This window comes from Ambystoma mexicanum, chromosome 5q (genome assembly GCF_040938575.1).
Source record: "Ambystoma mexicanum isolate Mex_15411 chromosome 5q, UKY_AmexF1_1, whole genome shotgun sequence".
Classification (NCBI taxonomy): domain Eukaryota; kingdom Metazoa; phylum Chordata; class Amphibia; order Caudata; family Ambystomatidae; genus Ambystoma; species Ambystoma mexicanum.
Window position 1 is genome coordinate 877,513,875 of NC_090933.1, and position 17,689 is coordinate 877,531,563.

Sequence of the window (17,689 nt, forward strand, 5' to 3'; positions counted from 1 at the left end):
AGCTAGTTCCCACTCGTGGGAGACTGTGCTCTGCCTGCTGAGAGCATCCGCCGCCGTGTTCAGCTCTCCGGCTAGGTGTACTGCTGATAGAGAGATTCCTTCTTGCATTGCCCAGAACCAGAGCTGCATCGCCTCTCTGCACAGTGGGAGTGATCCTACGCCTCCTCTTTTGTTGAGGTAGTACATGGCCACTGTGTTGTCCGTCATTATCAGGACATTCTTTCCCTGTACAGAGGGCAGAAAAGCCTTCAGCGCTAGTCTGATTGCCCTCAGCTCCAAATGGTTGATGTGTAGTTTGGACTCCGATGGAGACCAACGACCGCTGATTGTCAGATCGTTGGTGTGGGCTCCCCACCCCGTGAGTGAGGCGTCCGTCACTATCGTTATCTCCGGCCATGGTTGCCAAAAATGTTCTCCCTTGAGGATATTTTCCTTGCAAGTCCACATAGAAGATCTTGAGCCACTCTGGCCGGGACTTTCTGAAGATCTGACATCTCCCTGGAAAATTGGGACCATTGAGTCCTGAGGGCCCATTGAAGGGATCTCATCCTCAATCTGGCCTCTGACACCAGAAAAATGCAGGATGCCATAAGGCCTTGCAACCTTAGAAAATCGAATGCCGGCAGATGTTGGTCATTTTGAAACTTTGTTACCATCTGCAGAATGTGGTGAGCTCTCTCCTCGGGAGGCAAGGCTTTCCCTGAGGAAGTATCCAGGACTGCTCCGATGAACTGGAGTCTTTGGCTTGGAATCATTTGTGACTTCTTGTAATTGAGGGAGAAGCCCAGTCTGTGTAAGAAGTGGCAGGTCATGGCCAGATGTTCTTGGGCTCGTTCGGGTGAGCTTGCCCTGATTAGCCAATCGTCCAGATAAGGGTAGACGTGAATTCCCCTTTTCCTGATACTCGCTGCCACTACCGCCATCAACTTGGTGAAAACCCTCGGGGTGGAGGTCAGCCCAAATGGTAGAAACCGAAACTGATAACGAGAACAGCCAACTGCGAACCTCAGGTACTTTCTGTGCTTGAGATGGATTGGCACATGAAAGTAAGCATTCTGAAGGTCCAATGAAACCAGCCAGTCCTGAAGCTGAAGAGCCTGAAGGATCTGAGAAAGGGTCACGCTCTTGAACTTGTCCTTCCTGAGGAATTTGTTCAAATTTCTTAAGTCCAAGATGGGTCTCAATCCTCCGTCCTTTTTTGAGGATGAGAAAATAAGGGGAGTACCAACCCTTGTTCTTTAACGCTACTGGTACATGTTCTATTGCACCTTTCTCCAGCAGGGTTGAAATCTCCTGCACAAGGAGCGGGTCTGGAATTTTTACATAGTTGGCGCCCGGTAGATGATTTTTAGGTCTCTGATGAAAACATGAAAAGGAAGGCAGTAACAGCCCCAGGCATCTGACATAATGCCCCGCTATTCGGTCAGATACCGAGTGATTCTGCCTCCCACCGGGGTCTTGTGGGTGAAGACCTCAAAGTGGCTTTGCAGCGGCTGCAGCAGTGGCTGAGGAGGTAGTAGCCGCTGCTGGGGCTGATCTAGCACCTCTCCCTTTTCCACTACGAAAGGAAAGGGTTTTCTCTGTTGGCCTCTTTGACTGGCTTGCCCTGTCCCTCTTCCAAAAGGGGAGTAGAAACGAAAGGGGTGACTCCGCCAGGAAGATGAGCCTGCGTAGGAGTGTTGTTGAGACTGTTTTATAGCGGCGCTGAGTGATTTCGCTGCCGCTTTCGAAGTCTGCAGCTTCTCCAAGCTCTCGTCTGCCTTGCTGCCAAACAGCCTCAAGCTGTCAAAGGGATATTTAGTAATCTAGACTGCACATCCAGTGTAAAGCCAGATTTCCTCAGCCATGCAAATCTGCATAGGACCGTGCTAGATGCCATGGACCTGCTTACACTGTCAGCAGTGTCCAGTCCTGACTGAAGGCATTCCTCCATAGCCTCTTTCCCATCTTTTACTATCGCCAGGAAACCAACCCGTTCCTCACCTTCTAGGATGTGTTCAGCCGCTGATGTCATACAGTCCCACAGGGTGTATGTAAATCTTGCTAAAGTGCAAGTTAAATTAGTCGATTTAAGGGCCATGCTTCCGGAAGAAAAAACCTTACGGGCCCAAGCATCAACTTTTTTATCATCCCTGTCTGGTTTGAGGGGAAAGCTGATTGCCTAGTGGAGTTTGCAGCTTGTATCACTAGACTTTCAGGGGAGGGATGCTTAGATGGGTATTCCGGATCTGATAAAGATGTCCTGTATTTTGCTACAAATTTTTTTTTTTACTGCTGAGACCGAATCGGGAGTATTACAATTTACCATCACCCTTTTTTGTAGTGCCTTATGGAAAGGAAGGACAGGATCTTTTAGAAGAGCCTTACTCAGGATGTCTGTCATATCATCCTGGTCGAAATTTGGGGAAGCTGCCTTCCAACCTATGAAATCAATGACCCTTCCCATGAGATTTCTATAACTAGGATCTGCATGATCTGTAGGGTCTGGTCTCTCAAATTCCACTTCATGAGAACTGTCTAGGCCACTGGCATTTTGGAGACAGTCAAAGAGATCTGTTATCGTGGTATTCGGGTCCACTAGCTCTTCAGGAACCTCTCTGGCTCCAAACCTAACTCCAGCTGAAGAAACATCCTCATCAGAGGATTGTTCTTCAAAGATGGATGACATGGATCTGAAAAATTCCTGTCTGGGTTGAGGATGGAAAACTTTTTCAGGTAAAGGGGGTGGTATCGACTTGGGTATCGGGATCAAAGAATGCCTTGATAAAGGCGTTGGTAAAGAAGACGCTGGCTTCAATGTTTTCGAAGGAGGCTTCGATACTGTCGAAGAAGGCTTCGATACAGTCAAGGGTGTTGACGCCACTTTCGTAGGCGGTTTCGACGCTGTAGTAGTCGACTATATCGAGTCGAGTTTCGACTTTGATGTGGATGTCGATTACGCTACCACCGATTTATGCACCAGAGGTTTTGCCTTAGTACGAGGTGTCGGAGAACTTTCCCCTGATGACACTCTCGACTCTTTTTCGGCTCTTGCATGTTTAGTCTTTGATCTCCCTCTGTCACTTTTAAAGTGGGCAGGAGCATGATCTCCACGTGACATCTTCGAGGGGGTATAGGCTGCTTTCTCGAATATTTTAAACATCGAAGCCCTAAAGGCCTCCCATTTATCAGGAGAATCGTGCTTGAATGGATAAGTCACTCTCCTCTCAGAGGAGGAAGAAGACCTGTGACGTTGCTTTTTTGACTTCTTAGATGAAGACAAGGAGGATTTCCTCGAGCGACTCTTCGATCTCGACCCATGTCGAGATTTTCGACTCAATTCTCCTGAATCTTTTTGTCTTTTAAAGGCTTGTAGGTTTCCTCCCCCACCACCAGCTTACCTCTCCGTTCCCTTAGAGCCTTATTGGACGTGGCCTGACAGGAGCCGCACTCGTCAACCCGATGATCTGGGCTGAGACACCAGAGTCAATTCTGATGGGGGTCGGTTATTGACATTTTCCTACCACACTTCTCACATTTTTTTAACCCTGTCTTGGGTGTGGTGGGAGTAGATGACGAACACATCGTCGAGAAAAAACCTGATGCACCGTTTCGTGACACGAAGCAGTTGCTCGGAAAAACGGAACTGAGGTAACGGGGGCGTGGCTCGAGCCCTTTATACAGCGGATGATGTCGATGCTCGAGGGACTACGACTCTGCGGCCTCGAACTCAGCGCCCTCTGGTGAATAAAAATGTCCAAAGCAGCAAAGCTGGAAGTCAAGATATCTAAGATGACGAATACGTGGGAGGACACAATCCATTCGAAGAAGTGGAATTATGTTCCCTGCTGGCCTTGCCCAGCTCCCCACAAACCCTATCGCTGCGCAACTCCCATGCACAATCCAAACCCCCAAACAAACGCACCTGCTCCTACACTCTTATTTTTTTTAAAAGCCATTCCAAAACAGCTTCTTTTCAAAAATAAAAGTATAGGAACAGTAAAACGTAATTTCAAAAAGTAGAGGAGCACCGCTCCCAACCACTCCCGCTCACTTCGACCAGTGATTGCGGCATGCCCTGCGGATATTGCGGATCTGTAGACACCTAATGTCCTGAAAGTTTTCCCTCCGTCCAGGAGAAAGGCTAGGAAATTGAGGACAGTCGCAATAGGGGCAGAAATAGGATGAAGACTTCGTCCCCTACACCAGTCTTCCCACTTGCTCCACACCACGTCATAGCTACTGCAGGTATCGGATGCCCCCGAATCATTGATAAGCTGGGCAGCTTAGCCCAAAATGCCAGGCATAGCCCATCTACTCTCATCACGCTTCAAGCTACAAGCGGCCGGGTGCATTTCTTCACTCTCAGAGGGTGACACGTACCAGCTGGGTCCATGAGCAGGTCTTGTCTCTGTGGAAGAATCCTCGGAAAATCCACAAAGTTCCATCAGAACTGGAAACCAGGCTTGAGATGTCCACAGATGTACCACCACCACCACTTCTGCTTTTTCTCTGCACATTTTCGCCAGAACTCTGCTCAGAGTTATGAAGGCGGGAACAGCATAATTTAAGCATCTGTTCCAGCTGTGCAGAAATGTGTCTGTCCGTACCGCTGTTTGATCTAGCCTTCAGCTGAAGAAATTGCAAGTTCAGTCTGTAGGCAAAGAGGTCTATGTGTATCGGACTCAACAGCTGGTTCAGCTGCTGGAAATCTCCCCTGTCGAGCTTCCAGTCGCTGGAGTCTGTCAGATATTCAGGATTCCAGTCCGCTACTATGTTGAGAACTCTCGGTAGGTAATCTGCTGTGATCGAGATCCCAGCCTGATGGCAGTAATGCCAAATATCTTTTGCCAGTTCCGCCAGTAGTCTGGATCTCATGCCTCCTACATGGTTTATGTAATGAACTGCTGAGATATTGTTCATTTTCAGTGGAATGCAGCAGTCAACCATGTCCCAGCTAATAGTTCTAGACAGTTTGGGCTCTATCACAAGTCTGACGGTATCCCGCTGGTAATTCCGCTGGGATACCACCAGTGCAAATTGCCTTACTGCAACTTGGCCGGCACTATTAGCACCGGATCTCGAGTTGCGGGGGTAGGGAGGGGCCGGTAAGTCCCCATTCCCATTGGGTCCAGAGGACCCAATGGGACATTGCGGGCGCTATTACTGCAGATCAATTTGCGCGGCGGTAATAGTGCCACAAATGGGCAGAAAGGGGAGGTTTTTACCTCCAGCAAAAAGCTGGAGGTAAACCTCCCCCTTTCTGCCCAAACTCATAGCGGTAATGTGGCAGTAATACCGTTACTGCCGCTTTTTTACCACTCCGCCCAACTTCTGATGACCCCCTTTATATGTAGCGATAACTCTTCAGGAGCCCATTTGCCCCCTTTCTCTACAGTATCGCACCAGGCGCCAGCGTGCTTGGCTGTCATATGATTCTATAACTAGGTCCAGCCTGTCCCCGAAGATAGGGCGACCGTTCCATGCTTCTGCCACCAGTGCAGCTCTGTTGTCGATTCCTGATGTATGGGAAACGCCTGATGATGCCTGAGACATTGCTGCAAATGTTTGATTTTTAATCTTTGCAGGGCCCTGTAACGGCGGTTGCCAGGGAATAGTGATTTGAGGACGCTAACAGACCCACTATCCTTGTTAGAGTCTGCAGAGAGATTACTGCCTTCCTGAGACGTGCCCTGATCTCTTTATTGATATCACTCACTTTCCTCGCTGGAAGCTCCAGCGTCGCTCTCTTCATGTCTACTTTAAACCCCTGGAAGTCCAGTCTCTTGCTGGAAAATTCGGATGGCGGCACCTGAACAGTTTTATGGTCCCTTTTGCATGTAGTTGCGCTATTTTGCTGTCTAGCAGATCTCTCTCTCTTCAGGACATGTGTATGTGAGTGAGCGCTTGAGTCTGCATGGGCTCTTGTAGTAATTCTAAGTGAAACCCCTGAACTGTCTGCAGGACCCACACATCGCTGGATAGCTCATGCCAGCCTGATAACAGTTGATATGCCCTCCCTACCACTGGGGAGTACACTATGGGGTTCGCACTCACCTGTGGTGATGCCTTGAGCTCTGATGGAACCTCTTTCTCTGCGCCCTCTGTAGTTCCTTACCCGAGTTGGAAAAAAGGAATCTTACTGCCGGGATTCCCAATACTGGACTCTGGCGCCTTGAGGTCTCCGAGAAGAGGTGTATCTACCGGTTGGGTGACCCCTATAGTGACCGGTCCCACCAAATATTCTGCCTGGGGAAAATCTTCTTTATGGAGGCTTGGGCTTTCTCCAACGATGCATAGTTGCCAAATGCCTTTCCGAAGAGTAGCACGTATGCTGCGTCACCCGCTTTGTAGGATGCGAGATTGCTCAATTTAGAGTCGATCTAAACGAGTAGTCCTCTACGTCTCTCAGAGGAAATCGCACAATTTGCGTTTCCTAACAAATAAACCGCTCGCTGAGCCCAGTTTTCTAAGGTATCTGGATCCACGGCCTCGCCATGTCTCTGGCTCGCTCCACCAGATCCATGATCTTTGCGATCAATCCAGTGAGGTCTAGCAGTTTCTCCTGGCAGCTCTTCCAGAACCTACCCATCCCTTTTCCCAGGTCTTTTGATGTTTTCGTTATAAACGTTATCCTCTGCGGTACCAAGTCTGGTGCATCGTCCACCTTCCCTGTTAGGTCAGGCCGTGGACACTCAGCCTTCATGCACATTATTGTCTCCTTGTTGAGAGGTTTTCGTATCTTCTGCGACATGTACAATGCCACCCTAGGTGAGGGCTGCCAGTCTGAGGATCGGGGATTGCGAATATCGTCCGGGTTGAAGATGTCAGAGATTTCTGAATCCAGTATATCGATGTTCTTTTCTTTCCTGGCTCTTTTAAGCCCCTGGGTGGGTTCCGGTTCTCCTTCAGGGCTTTGTTCCCTGTCCTGTGAGGATATGTCGGTATCCGGGGTTTTCTCATCTATGACCCCTGAGAAGTCGCCCATATTATCTTCCACTGGGATGGGGCAAGGAGGCTCAACATGGCTGCACGTTGCTGGAAAGCCTTGCTGAGCTTCGCAAACGTGTCAGGACCCACTCGGGCTTTCTGTATATCCCCATACTTTTGACCCGGGGGAGTAGAAGAGCCTTTTCTCTTCCGGGTCCTGGTGCTCCCCTGTTGACTCCCCTCATCTTAGGGGGCCTTGCCAGACATGTTTAACTTTTTAAAACTGGGTACCCTTGACATGTTTCCACAGGAAGCTCGCCAGGGTGGTTAGTGTCTCCTGAACGGGTCTCACCCCTTCTGCCACTGCCCAAGAAACTGACAAGAATTGGTTGTAGAGGTGCACTCGTGTGTCACAATTCAAAGTAATTCTATTAAGGAAATTAAATAGGTAATTAAGTGATTCTAGGTGCTTACCTATTGGGTCTGTGCTACCAGATCTGACAAACATAAAGAAGAAGAAATGGTGCCTCAGAGTGACGCCGAGACACAAATAGGTGCACTACTCATGCAGTAAAAACTGCAAACTACATATTGCTAATGTCGTTGAATGTTATTCAAATGTCAGACACATAAATCATAACCATATAGATTTATAATTTCAAATCAGATGTATTTAGCATCAACATTGTTAATAGTCTTTAACTCATAAAATCTTACACAAGTTTATAATTCATTTAAAACAAATTCAAATAATGAAAACTGTTCACATTCACAGTGTTACGCAGCAACCCAAATAGATTAATGTGTTTCCAGAAATTGTAATTAACAAGCAACTCCTAAATAAAATTTCATATCATGTCACGATATCTGGACCATGAGTCTGTCTAATCATACTCCTCTGGTCTTAGTACTACGCGTTTCGAGCCAGTTGCCCTTCTTCAGGTATTAGATATCGTTGATTTCCTACAATTTACCTGTACCTAATGGCAGACCTGAGCGGGACATCACGCTGAATTCAGCGTGATGTCCCGCCTCAGGTCCGCCATTAGGTGCAGTCAATACATCAGTGTCAAACATGAAACCCTGAGGTTAAAACATAATTCTACTATTTTGATTTGTTTCTAGGGTGGCCAACTAGGCACCCGACATACAACAGCAGAAACATCCAATTGATGATTGTAGAAGACACAGGTTAGTCTATGGAACTTTGATAAATTCTTATTTCTTTTATCTTTACAACAATTAGAGTGATGATTGAAAAAATACTGATACAATTTAATTTTAAATTGTAGGAAATCAACGATATCTAATACCTGAAGAAGGGCAACTGGCCCGAAACGCGTAGTACTAAGACCAGAGGAGTATGATTAGACAGTCATCATTAACCAGACTCATGGTCCAGATATCGTGACATGAGTAGTGCACCTATTTGTGTCTCTGCATGACTCTGAGGCACCATTTCTACTGCCCAAGAAACTGCCTAGCACCTTTTTCAAACTGAGCGCTAGGTTGCTCTGTGTCTTCGCCTAGGCTTCCCTGGCTCTCCTCACTCCAATGATCAGACATGGTTAGAAGGAGTTGTATGATATGGCATTTATAACACACCCATACACAAGTGTTTCAAGGCGCGGCGAGGCAAGGGAGGGGGAACAGAGGGAAGACAGAAAACGATCTTACTAGGCTAGGTGTCATTCAGATCGCGTAAGTGCATGGGAATGGGGAAAGGGAAAAGTGTGTGGGGGAAGGGAAAGGGGAAGTGCAGTACATGGGATAGTAGAATAAATAAGAAAAATTAAAAACGGCCAGATGGTGGCAAGTGCAAGGTAAGAGCAGACATAAGTGCTGAAAGGGGACTGTAGGTATACAGAAAAACTGTCCCCAAGTGCGGGGGTTGCCAGGGAGGCAGTGCATGTGTGCAATTGGCGGGGCCTGGGTCCGAGATCAGAAAGGATGGCCAGGTAACCAGTGCCGTTTCAGACAGGAATTCAGCAGGGGAGAGGGGGAGAGAAAGCAGAAGCAAAGAGGAAGGTTTTGAGGTGCTTCCGGAACCGGAGATGGTTCTTCTCCAGTTTCAGGTAGGCAGGAAGGCTGTTCCAGAGGGAGGCCCCTGCCGAAGAGAGAGATCTACCACCAACTCGTTGCTTGGAGAAGCGACTGACCTTGAGGGAGTTGGAGGTGGATGAGCGAAGTGCTCGAGAAGGAAGATATTTGGGAAGAGAGAGTTGAAGGTATTGCGGCTCCAGGCCCCAGAAGGCCTTGTGGACAATGCAGAGGGTTTTGAACTTAATCCTCGAAGCCACTGGGAGCCAGTACAGCGATTTCAGTCCTGGAGAGATATGATCCCTGGGCTTGAGTCTTTCAGTCCTAGAGGGTGGAGAGTAGAGGCAGGCAAATTTAGATAGAGGCTGTTACAATAGTCCAGCCTAGAGAGAAGCAGGGCTCTGGAGACAGTGAGCTTCTGGGGGAAGGAGAAGAAAGGAATAATACCTCTGAGGAGGTGCAGCTGGTAGTGTGACTTCTTAGAGATGTCAGAGATGTGAGGAGAGAAGGAGAGTGTGGAGTCGAAGATGACCCCGAGGTTTTTAGCCTTGAAGGTGGGAGCAGGAAGAGGGCCAAGAGAGGCCAGCCAGAGAGCTGCAGGGAAGGAGAGAGTGGGTGTGCCGATGAGTAGAATCTCAGTCTTGCTGGCATTAAGCCAGAGGTCGTTGGCGGCACACCACTCCTGGATAGCAGACAGACAGTCAGAGATGAGGGAAAGAGAAGAGGAGGCCGAGGGTAGCCTGTAAATGAGCTGGGTATCATCCGCATAGCACTGAAAAGTGGGGCAGAGAGCGGCGATGCAGTGGGCAAGGAGTGCCAGGTATTGATTGAACAGCCAGGGAGAGAGATTAGATCCCTGGGGGACACCACAGGTAGAGAAAAAGATATCGGAGAGGAAGGACCCAAGTTGGACCTGGGAGGGTCGGTCAGAGAGGAAAGAAGTCAGCAACGCCAGAGCCTGTCCGATGATATCCAAGGTATCACGGAGACGATTGAGAAGGATGGCATGGTTGACAGTGTCAAAGGCAGAAGAGAGATCAAGCAAGATGGGGGCACACACGGTGTTGGAGTCAAGGGTGGAGAGCAGGTCTTCACAGATGTTCATGAGAGCAGTTTCCGTGCTTCTGGCAGCTCTGAAGCCAGACTGATGGTCATGAAGACAACCAACAGATTCATTGTGGAGATTAAGCTGGGAGATGGCCAGTTTCTCCAGGAGCTTGCCCAGGAAGGGAGTGATGGAGATTGGGCGATAGTTAACTGGGCATGAGGGGTCGGCAGAGGGTTTCTTAAGAAGAGGGTGCACAAGGGAGTGCTTCAGGGGGAATGGGAAGACTCCGGTGGTGAAGGAGTGATTGCAGAAATCAGCCAGGGCAGGAGCCAGGGAGTCGATGTGGTCCTTGATAGTTTTGGAGGAACAGGTGTGAACCTGTTTCGACGAGACTTTCATAGATCAGACTTGTCAAGAAACCTTGTCTGAAGAGAAAAGGGGAAAGGCAGAGAAGGAGGGGGGTGGCTGCAGAGGGGCCAGAGGAAGAGCAGGGAATGGAGGGAGGGAGGCGATAGGAGGAGAGTGAGGACAGGATGTCCTGAGTTTTTTAAATGAAGTGAGAAGCCAGTGCCATGCAGAGGGCCTGGGAACGTACAGGAGAAGTAGAGACTGCGGCAGGATTGGTCAGTTCCTTGCAGATTTTAAAGAGTTCAGCCGAGTTGTTAGATGCCACAGAGATGCAGGCTTGGATATTAGCTCTCTTCTTGGTGAGGACAGATAGCAGGTATTGCCTTTGCAGCAGGTGGCAGGCCAGTTTGTCAGAGGATGAACATGAAGCACGCCATTTCCTCTCGGCCACCCTGCATTTGCATTTTAGGGCGACGAGATCTGAGTCATACCAGGAGTTACACTTGGCTTTGGGCTTCAGGCAGATTCTCATGACAGGGGCAAGGATATCAAGAGTATCAGATATAGAAGAGTGGAGAATGGAGAGGGCTGTGTCAGGGTGAGAGTCAGCCAAAGGGGGAGGAGGAGGTGAGGAGGTGAGAAGGTGACGGTGAAATCCTCAACTGACACTCGCTTTTTGGCTCGGATGACTGAGAAGGTGGGTGGCAGTGATGGAGGTGGCTTGGCCTGAGGGATAGGGAGGGTGAGTTGGAAGGATAGGAGAAAGTTATCACTCCAGGAAAGAGGAGTGGAGAGAGGGACAGAGAGGGGAAGGTCAGAGGAGATCAGAACATCGAGAGTGTGCCCTGCAGAATGAGTCGGCCAGAGGGGAGAATGGTGAGTGCGAGAGAGTCGCAGAGGTCGCGGAAGAGTCCAGAGGGGGGACAGGAGGCATCCAGGTGGATGTTGAAGTCTCCAAGAAGGAGGAGTTCAGTCGTTGAGGCCAGGATTGAGGAGGAGAGGTCCGCCTACTCAGAGAGGAAGGAAGACATCTGACCAGGTGGCCGATAGATAGTAGCCACAGTAAGGGAATGGCTAGGGGAGAGAGAGAGCCGGCAGACGAGGCATTCAAAAGAGGAGTAGGTCTGCGTAGGAGGGACAGAGGCAGGAATCCACTCAGGGAATATAAGGGCTACACCCCCACCAGAGCAGTTGAGCCTGGGCACGGAGAGGATCTTGTAGCCGTCAGGTAGGAACGTGTCAAAGCTGGTGACAGAGCTGGCCGTGAACCATGTCTCAGTGAGACCAAGGACATCAAGTTCAAGTTCTTCAAGAAGGCGGCAGATATCAGAGGAGTGTTTGATAGCAGAGCGAAAGTTAAGAGTGGCAATGTGGAGAAGGTTGCCATCCTTGAAGGACTTCCGGGGAGGGGTGACATCAAGTTCAAGTTCTTCAAGAAGGCGGCAGATATCAGAGGAGTGTTTGACAGCAGAGCGAAAGTTAAGAGTGGCAATGTGGAGAAGGTTGCCATCCTTGAAGGACTTCCGGGGAGGGGTACAGATCAGAGGTACGCCCTGCGGAGGTGTAGAAGGAGGCCGAGAGGGGGCGTAGAGGGAGGGGGAAGGCAAGGTAGCTGAGGGAAGGGGAGAGGGGACAGCCGGAGAAGAAAGGAATTTGATGAGGCGCAGGAAGCGTCTATCAAAGAGGTGAAGGTTGGCCTGAGGGCCTTGGACCAAGACGGCCCCATTGGAGTAAACATTAATGATGACCTTAGAGGAGTGGAAGGAGGCCAGGCGGACGTCCCAACGGGTGCCACCATTAATGGGAGAAGAGGAGAAAGGAGAGAGCACAGAGACCATATGAAGGGTCCATAAGTCAGGTGAAGGCACGACAAAGAAGATTTCAGGGAGAGTTTCCTCTGAGGAGGCACGGGTGTAGGTGTCAGCGATAGGGAGGCCTTGGTTAGAGACCAGGATGTCCTTTTTAAACCTCTTCCTACCAGATTTAGTGAGGAGAGCAGGATAGTCAGTAGAGAAGCAGTTAGAGAATATAGGAGAGACAGAGAGCACCATAGAGTAGGTGGGAGAGGAGGAGGCACTGGCAAGAGTAGGCAGACAAGATAGCTTGCTGCAATCAGGTTGCGCAATAGGACAGACTCTCAGGGTTAAGAGCTCGCAATGCTCAACTTAAGAACCGGTGAGAAGCCACCTGAGTTTGAGAATCCTGAAAGGGGAGAAAAAGGCCTAGTTTTTCACAGCACAAAATTTTAAATACTGATACAGTGCATATTACAACAACATGTGGAGAAGCCACCTAAGTTTGAGAATCCTGAAAGGGGAGAAAAAGGGCCTAGTTTTTCACAGCGCATAATTTTAAATATTGATACAGTGCGCATTACAACAATATGTGGAGAAGCCACCTAAGTTTGAGAATCCTGAAAGGGGAGAAAAAGGCCTCGTTTTTCACAGTTCAAAATTTTAAATACTGATACAATGTGTATTACAACAACACGGGGGACAGCACAGCTGTGTATAAGAGTCTGAAGGTAGGGTAGGCAGGGAGGCTAGTGGGACTAACCAGTGGAGACTGACTGGCAACTGGCTCCCCTGCGGACACCTGCAGACATCACAGGAGCCTCAACCGTGGGAGCCGCCCTTTGCATAAGGGGGCCTTAGCTGTGGAGCTGCCGGGCAGGGGCTGCCCTGGTAGCAACGGTAATGAGGAGGGGGGACGGGAACCCACCAATCATGGAGGGGGGGAGAGTGGGAGGTGGGAGGGAGGGAGTGGACAAGCAGAAAGAACACGGAAGGGGAGTGGGGGCAGGGGAGCACACAACGAGGGCGAAAGGAACTAGAACAAAGCGTTTGAAATTACACCCGGCCCACGGAGGGGCTGTATACCTGGAGTTTGGAGCCTGCAGTCACCCGTTCAGCCCTAGATGGAAGTGGCGAGCACGGTGAACTGCTAGGCTGCCTAGCTTGGCCCAGGAAGGCACACCACCAATCAGGGAGGGCTGGGAGAGTGGGAGGCGTATGGGAATACAGCTTCCCATGCAATATTATTTCCGAAGATGCAATTTCAAGTGTTATTGTGGAGATTGTATAGCGTCCTTATGGAAATAGACAAAACGCACTTGCTTTTCTAAACGTGAATGGGACTAAACATAGTCAGAGTGCTGTAAACACTGATTTATATCAGACAACAGTGTTTTTTCACTGTGCAATAAATCACTCTTTGACATCCAAGTGTGAGGGCTGTTAGTCCAGAGGTCGCAGAGGCGGTACCAAAGATATTGCCTGGGGTAGCATCTGGTATCCATAGCTATACCCCCAAATGACGTCCATGGACACAAAAGCATAAATCTAATTAATGAAGTAAATTAAGAAAATGATGCCAAAAAAAGTAAGCGCCTCTTGATTTTAAGATGCGGAAAGTACCCAAGAGCGAGCAATTGGAAGCTGTGTTTTGGACAAAAATGAAAGCTACTGGATACATAAGTTACGGATCATTACTAAAGAGCTAAATCTGTACCAGTTACCATAAAATATGATTTTGGGCACTGTAGCCAGGATTATCCAAATAAGGTGACCCTGTGTGGAGTATAAACAGGGACGAGAAAGTCGTTCTTCTGTTTTTCAGAAAGCCTTCCTTTTGTGTTTATGAAACATCTACATATGAAGTATTACCTTAAAATGTGTGATTTGGAATTGCATATTTCTGACATTCTAAAAAGGGACAGAAGATATGTATGTTCAGGCTTATTGGAATTGAATGTTTAAATTGAAATATTTGGGTTGTAATCTTTACTTTCCATGTCTATTGGCGAGCACAAAACAAGTTACTAATTTATTCCTCCCCCTTACGCCACCCAGCGTTCAACTTCGTTACATATCCGCTAGTAGCTCCTCGCTGTCTAAGAAGGCAACCAATGCTACTATTTACACGCGTGATAAATGCTCACTGGTGACTCTTGTATGCTGGCTTTCATGTTCTTTAATCAGGTTGCCCAATTCTGGTGGAGCGGCGTCATTTGGAAGCCCACTTGGCAGTGTGTGAGCATAGGAGCCGTGAATGTCCAAACGGCTGTGGTCTTGCCATTCTCAGCGCAGAGGATTTGCAGCACAATTGCATAGCGGAACTGAGGACAGAACTGGAACTACTCAGGTGAAATAGTGATGTTAAGTCTTCGAGAACAAGTTTTGAAACAAATGTTGTAATGTGCATAATTAAATAAATATGGCTGATATTTTAGTGACATGCTAAAATAGCTAATAGATGCTGCGAACTATTGACAACACCTTTAAGAATGCTTACATATATTTCCCACAATGTGTGTGTACCACTAATTTGCTGTAATGTACTCCACGCTAAAAGTCCATCATAGGCCCAACTCTCCCAACCCTTTGCGCCTGAGCCTCGCCTGCCCATGCAGGTGTTCGTGGGCGGGGAGAGTGCTGCTTCCTTGGGGGAAGCTGAGTCCTTGTTGTTCCCCCAGACACCCCTGCCGTTTAGGCTCCCAAGCGGCGTTGGTCTGGGAAGAGCGAAGACCCTCCCAGCTTTCTCCTGGCTCATCCGGAGTCTGTCTCTTGTGTTTGGTTGCCCAAACACTGCCACACCGCCCGTCATCCTGCGACGTCGACGATCAGGCCTCCTTGCTTGTCCTGTTTGTAGGGTGGGTGGGTGTAAAAACAAAGTCCTCAGTTGGCAGGCGGGCATCCCACTGCCAAGGCTGGATGCTGCCTGCAGTGGGGACCCTGCTTGCTATAAAGGGGGATAGTCCCGCCCCTTTCCATTGTTGTAGCCCTTCGTGGGCTTTTTTCTCCTTTTGCCACGCAGTCTGTTTTGTGGGCTTTCCTCCATTTTGCCGCGCTTCGGCGGGTACCTCCCCTCCGTCCTGAGTAGGGGGAGGGATACTCGGAGGAGGACACCGCCCAGGTTATCGGGGTGACTCGTCCATTTTTAGGTTCGTCCGTCGTCACTGTCATAACCCGGGCATCCGTCCATTTTGGACCCATTACATAGCAATAACTCATTCCTCTTTTTCCCACAGAAAAGTGTCACATGAGTCTTGTTTTTTGGCATAAATTGTGATTTATTTTCACAATATCATAAAACACACTGCACACATTCGTGGAAATAATTCAGAAGATGCGGCGACTGCTCCGTGTCCAAAAACCTGCTTCCCCCTTTCCTTCCAAAAGTCCATCATAGGCCCAACTCTCCCAACCCTTTGCACCTGAGCCTCGCCTGCCCATGCAGGTGTTCGTGGGCGGGGAGAGTGCCGCTTCCTTGGGGGAAGCTGAGCCCTTGTTGTTCCCCCAGACACCCCTGCCGTTTAGGCTCCCAAGGGGCGTTGGTCTGGGAAGAGCGAAGACCCTCCCAGCTTTCACCTGGCTCATCCGGAGTCTGTCTCTTGTGTTTGGTTGCCCAAACACCGCCACGCCACAGATGAGGTTACCGCCCAGCGTGGCTCCCCCCTGCTGCCTTCCTTACATTTCTAGGATTTCTGAGCAATGGTTCCCGAAGAATAGCTCCAACCCCAGTGGTGACAAATGTACCCCCTCTTTCAGAAAATACTCTGGGAAATTTAAATTAATCAAGCCGTGCCTGATCTGGCCAGAGCCCCTGCCCCTGCAGAATTTTGCCATTGCATCCTTTAGCTTTCATCTGGACCTCTCCGTGATTGTCTGCACCCCTTCATTCTGGCCTTGGGGTTATCTCTGACCAAATGCTTTCTGTTTCTCCCACTTGACCTGCCAGCTCCTATAGAGGGCCCATCATTTCCAGCATTAGAGCCCCCCTACCCAGGCTTGTCAGATCGTTACCTCTCAAGTATATGCCCAATACCTCCGGCTTCTGCTGCTTCCCTAGCGATCTGTGCACCTGCCCCAGCAGCGGTGCCCACTTCATCCCTGGCACCCAGTGCCACCCAATTTGGAATTTGCCGTCTGTCCATTCCTCCTGCTCCGCCGTCCAGCTTGCACCAGCCCTCGACACAAAAGAGTGTCCTACTACCCAGACCGATCTTTCTCCTCCGGGCTGCTGCTGGTGGGGAGAGAAGGTGGCATGTTCACTTTATACTTTTTCAGGCCTGATATAACTCTTACAACCCCCAGACCTCCATCTACCAGTCTGCATGATTGGTCCTTCCCCCATGCCCCTGGATGCTGCTGACGTGGCTGCCCCAATCTGGAATGAGTGTGTCCCGAACACTCCCCTTGTCTCCCCAATATTCTCCAGAACCATTTCCAAAACCCTTCCGAATTGGAAGCAGCTTAGAGCTGCCCCGTCATGGCGAATGAGCCTGCCACTGCCCTGACTGGGCATACTGCGCTGCCACTGGTGGGTTGGAGGGTCACTGTGCACCCTTTGCCTTCCTGGTCAATTTTTGATCTTTTTACCCATAACACCAGCTGTTCCCTGAACAATGCACATCTTGTAACTGCCGTAAGCCCCTCCCCTTGGTATCATAGTTTTCTGGTACCGGTTCCCTAACCCTGTAGGCCCCAAAAAACTGCCCCTTCTAAAACCCCCGTGGCACACTATCTCCAAGCATGCTACTATCTTTTGAAGCTTGACTATGCCTATGGGCCTTCTTTCGTCGCTTTCAGGTATTCTTTGCTTGGCCCAACCTTTCATGGCCATCACAATGCAGTGCTCCTTTGTAGGGTCACCTTTCCCTTCTTGTTTGTAATAATGGGCGATGGCCGCCCAATGGTAAGTCATCCCTGACCTAGCTTTACCCTCATGCCAGCCTCAATCCACAAAGGCCCTCACTGGTATCTCCTGCTGACTTGCCGTCAATACCACCTGTTTGAATGCCCAGTACCGCTCCCAGCCTGCCTAGTATCTACCTGTCGTGCCGGTGCTAGCATTGTTGCTAGAATTAATCCCGGTACCAATATCAAATTCTTTTGTCCCATACTAATTCCCATCACATATATTGCTACGCACCCTTACCGACAGCCCTCTGCCCGAGCCCCACCAGTGCCTGCCCTTGCGAGTTACCTGCAAACAGCCCCTACCATGCACGACCCTTAGGCTCTGTCATCTGAAGCTGCCTGCTGCTTTACCAGCCTTGAATTGACACTGTAGTTCCACCTAAGAAACCGCCATTGCTTTTATACCTGTTCTGTTGCTCAACACTTAACCCGTTAACCACGTACTAAAAGCGACCCACACTTAAACGTGTCCCCCTGATGCTATGTTGTTACCATCCGCCCACAGTCCGATCGTAAATGAAACATGCTGCCAGCTGGCGTATATTCTTGCCGGTAACTGCCTGCTTTGTACCTTTCCCATGCTACGCTCAGCAACGTACGGTACTGATAAGTAACTCCAATTCCAACCATGAGCACTGCTGCC

General features: G+C 49.4%; 1 protein-coding gene across 3 annotated transcripts in view; it reads left to right on the forward strand.

The window, feature by feature from the left end:
• The window catches only part of LOC138497732 (RING finger protein 151-like), a 506,808-nt gene that overhangs the window by 186,646 nt on the left and 302,473 nt on the right, over nt 1-17,689 (forward strand). For all 3 annotated transcript variants that reach the window (XM_069621367.1, XM_069621368.1, XM_069621369.1), the window contains exon 4: nt 14,326-14,488. In XM_069621367.1, the coding sequence (XP_069477468.1) occupies nt 14,326-14,488 (163 nt within the window). The remainder of the gene's footprint in view (nt 1-14,325; nt 14,489-17,689) is intronic.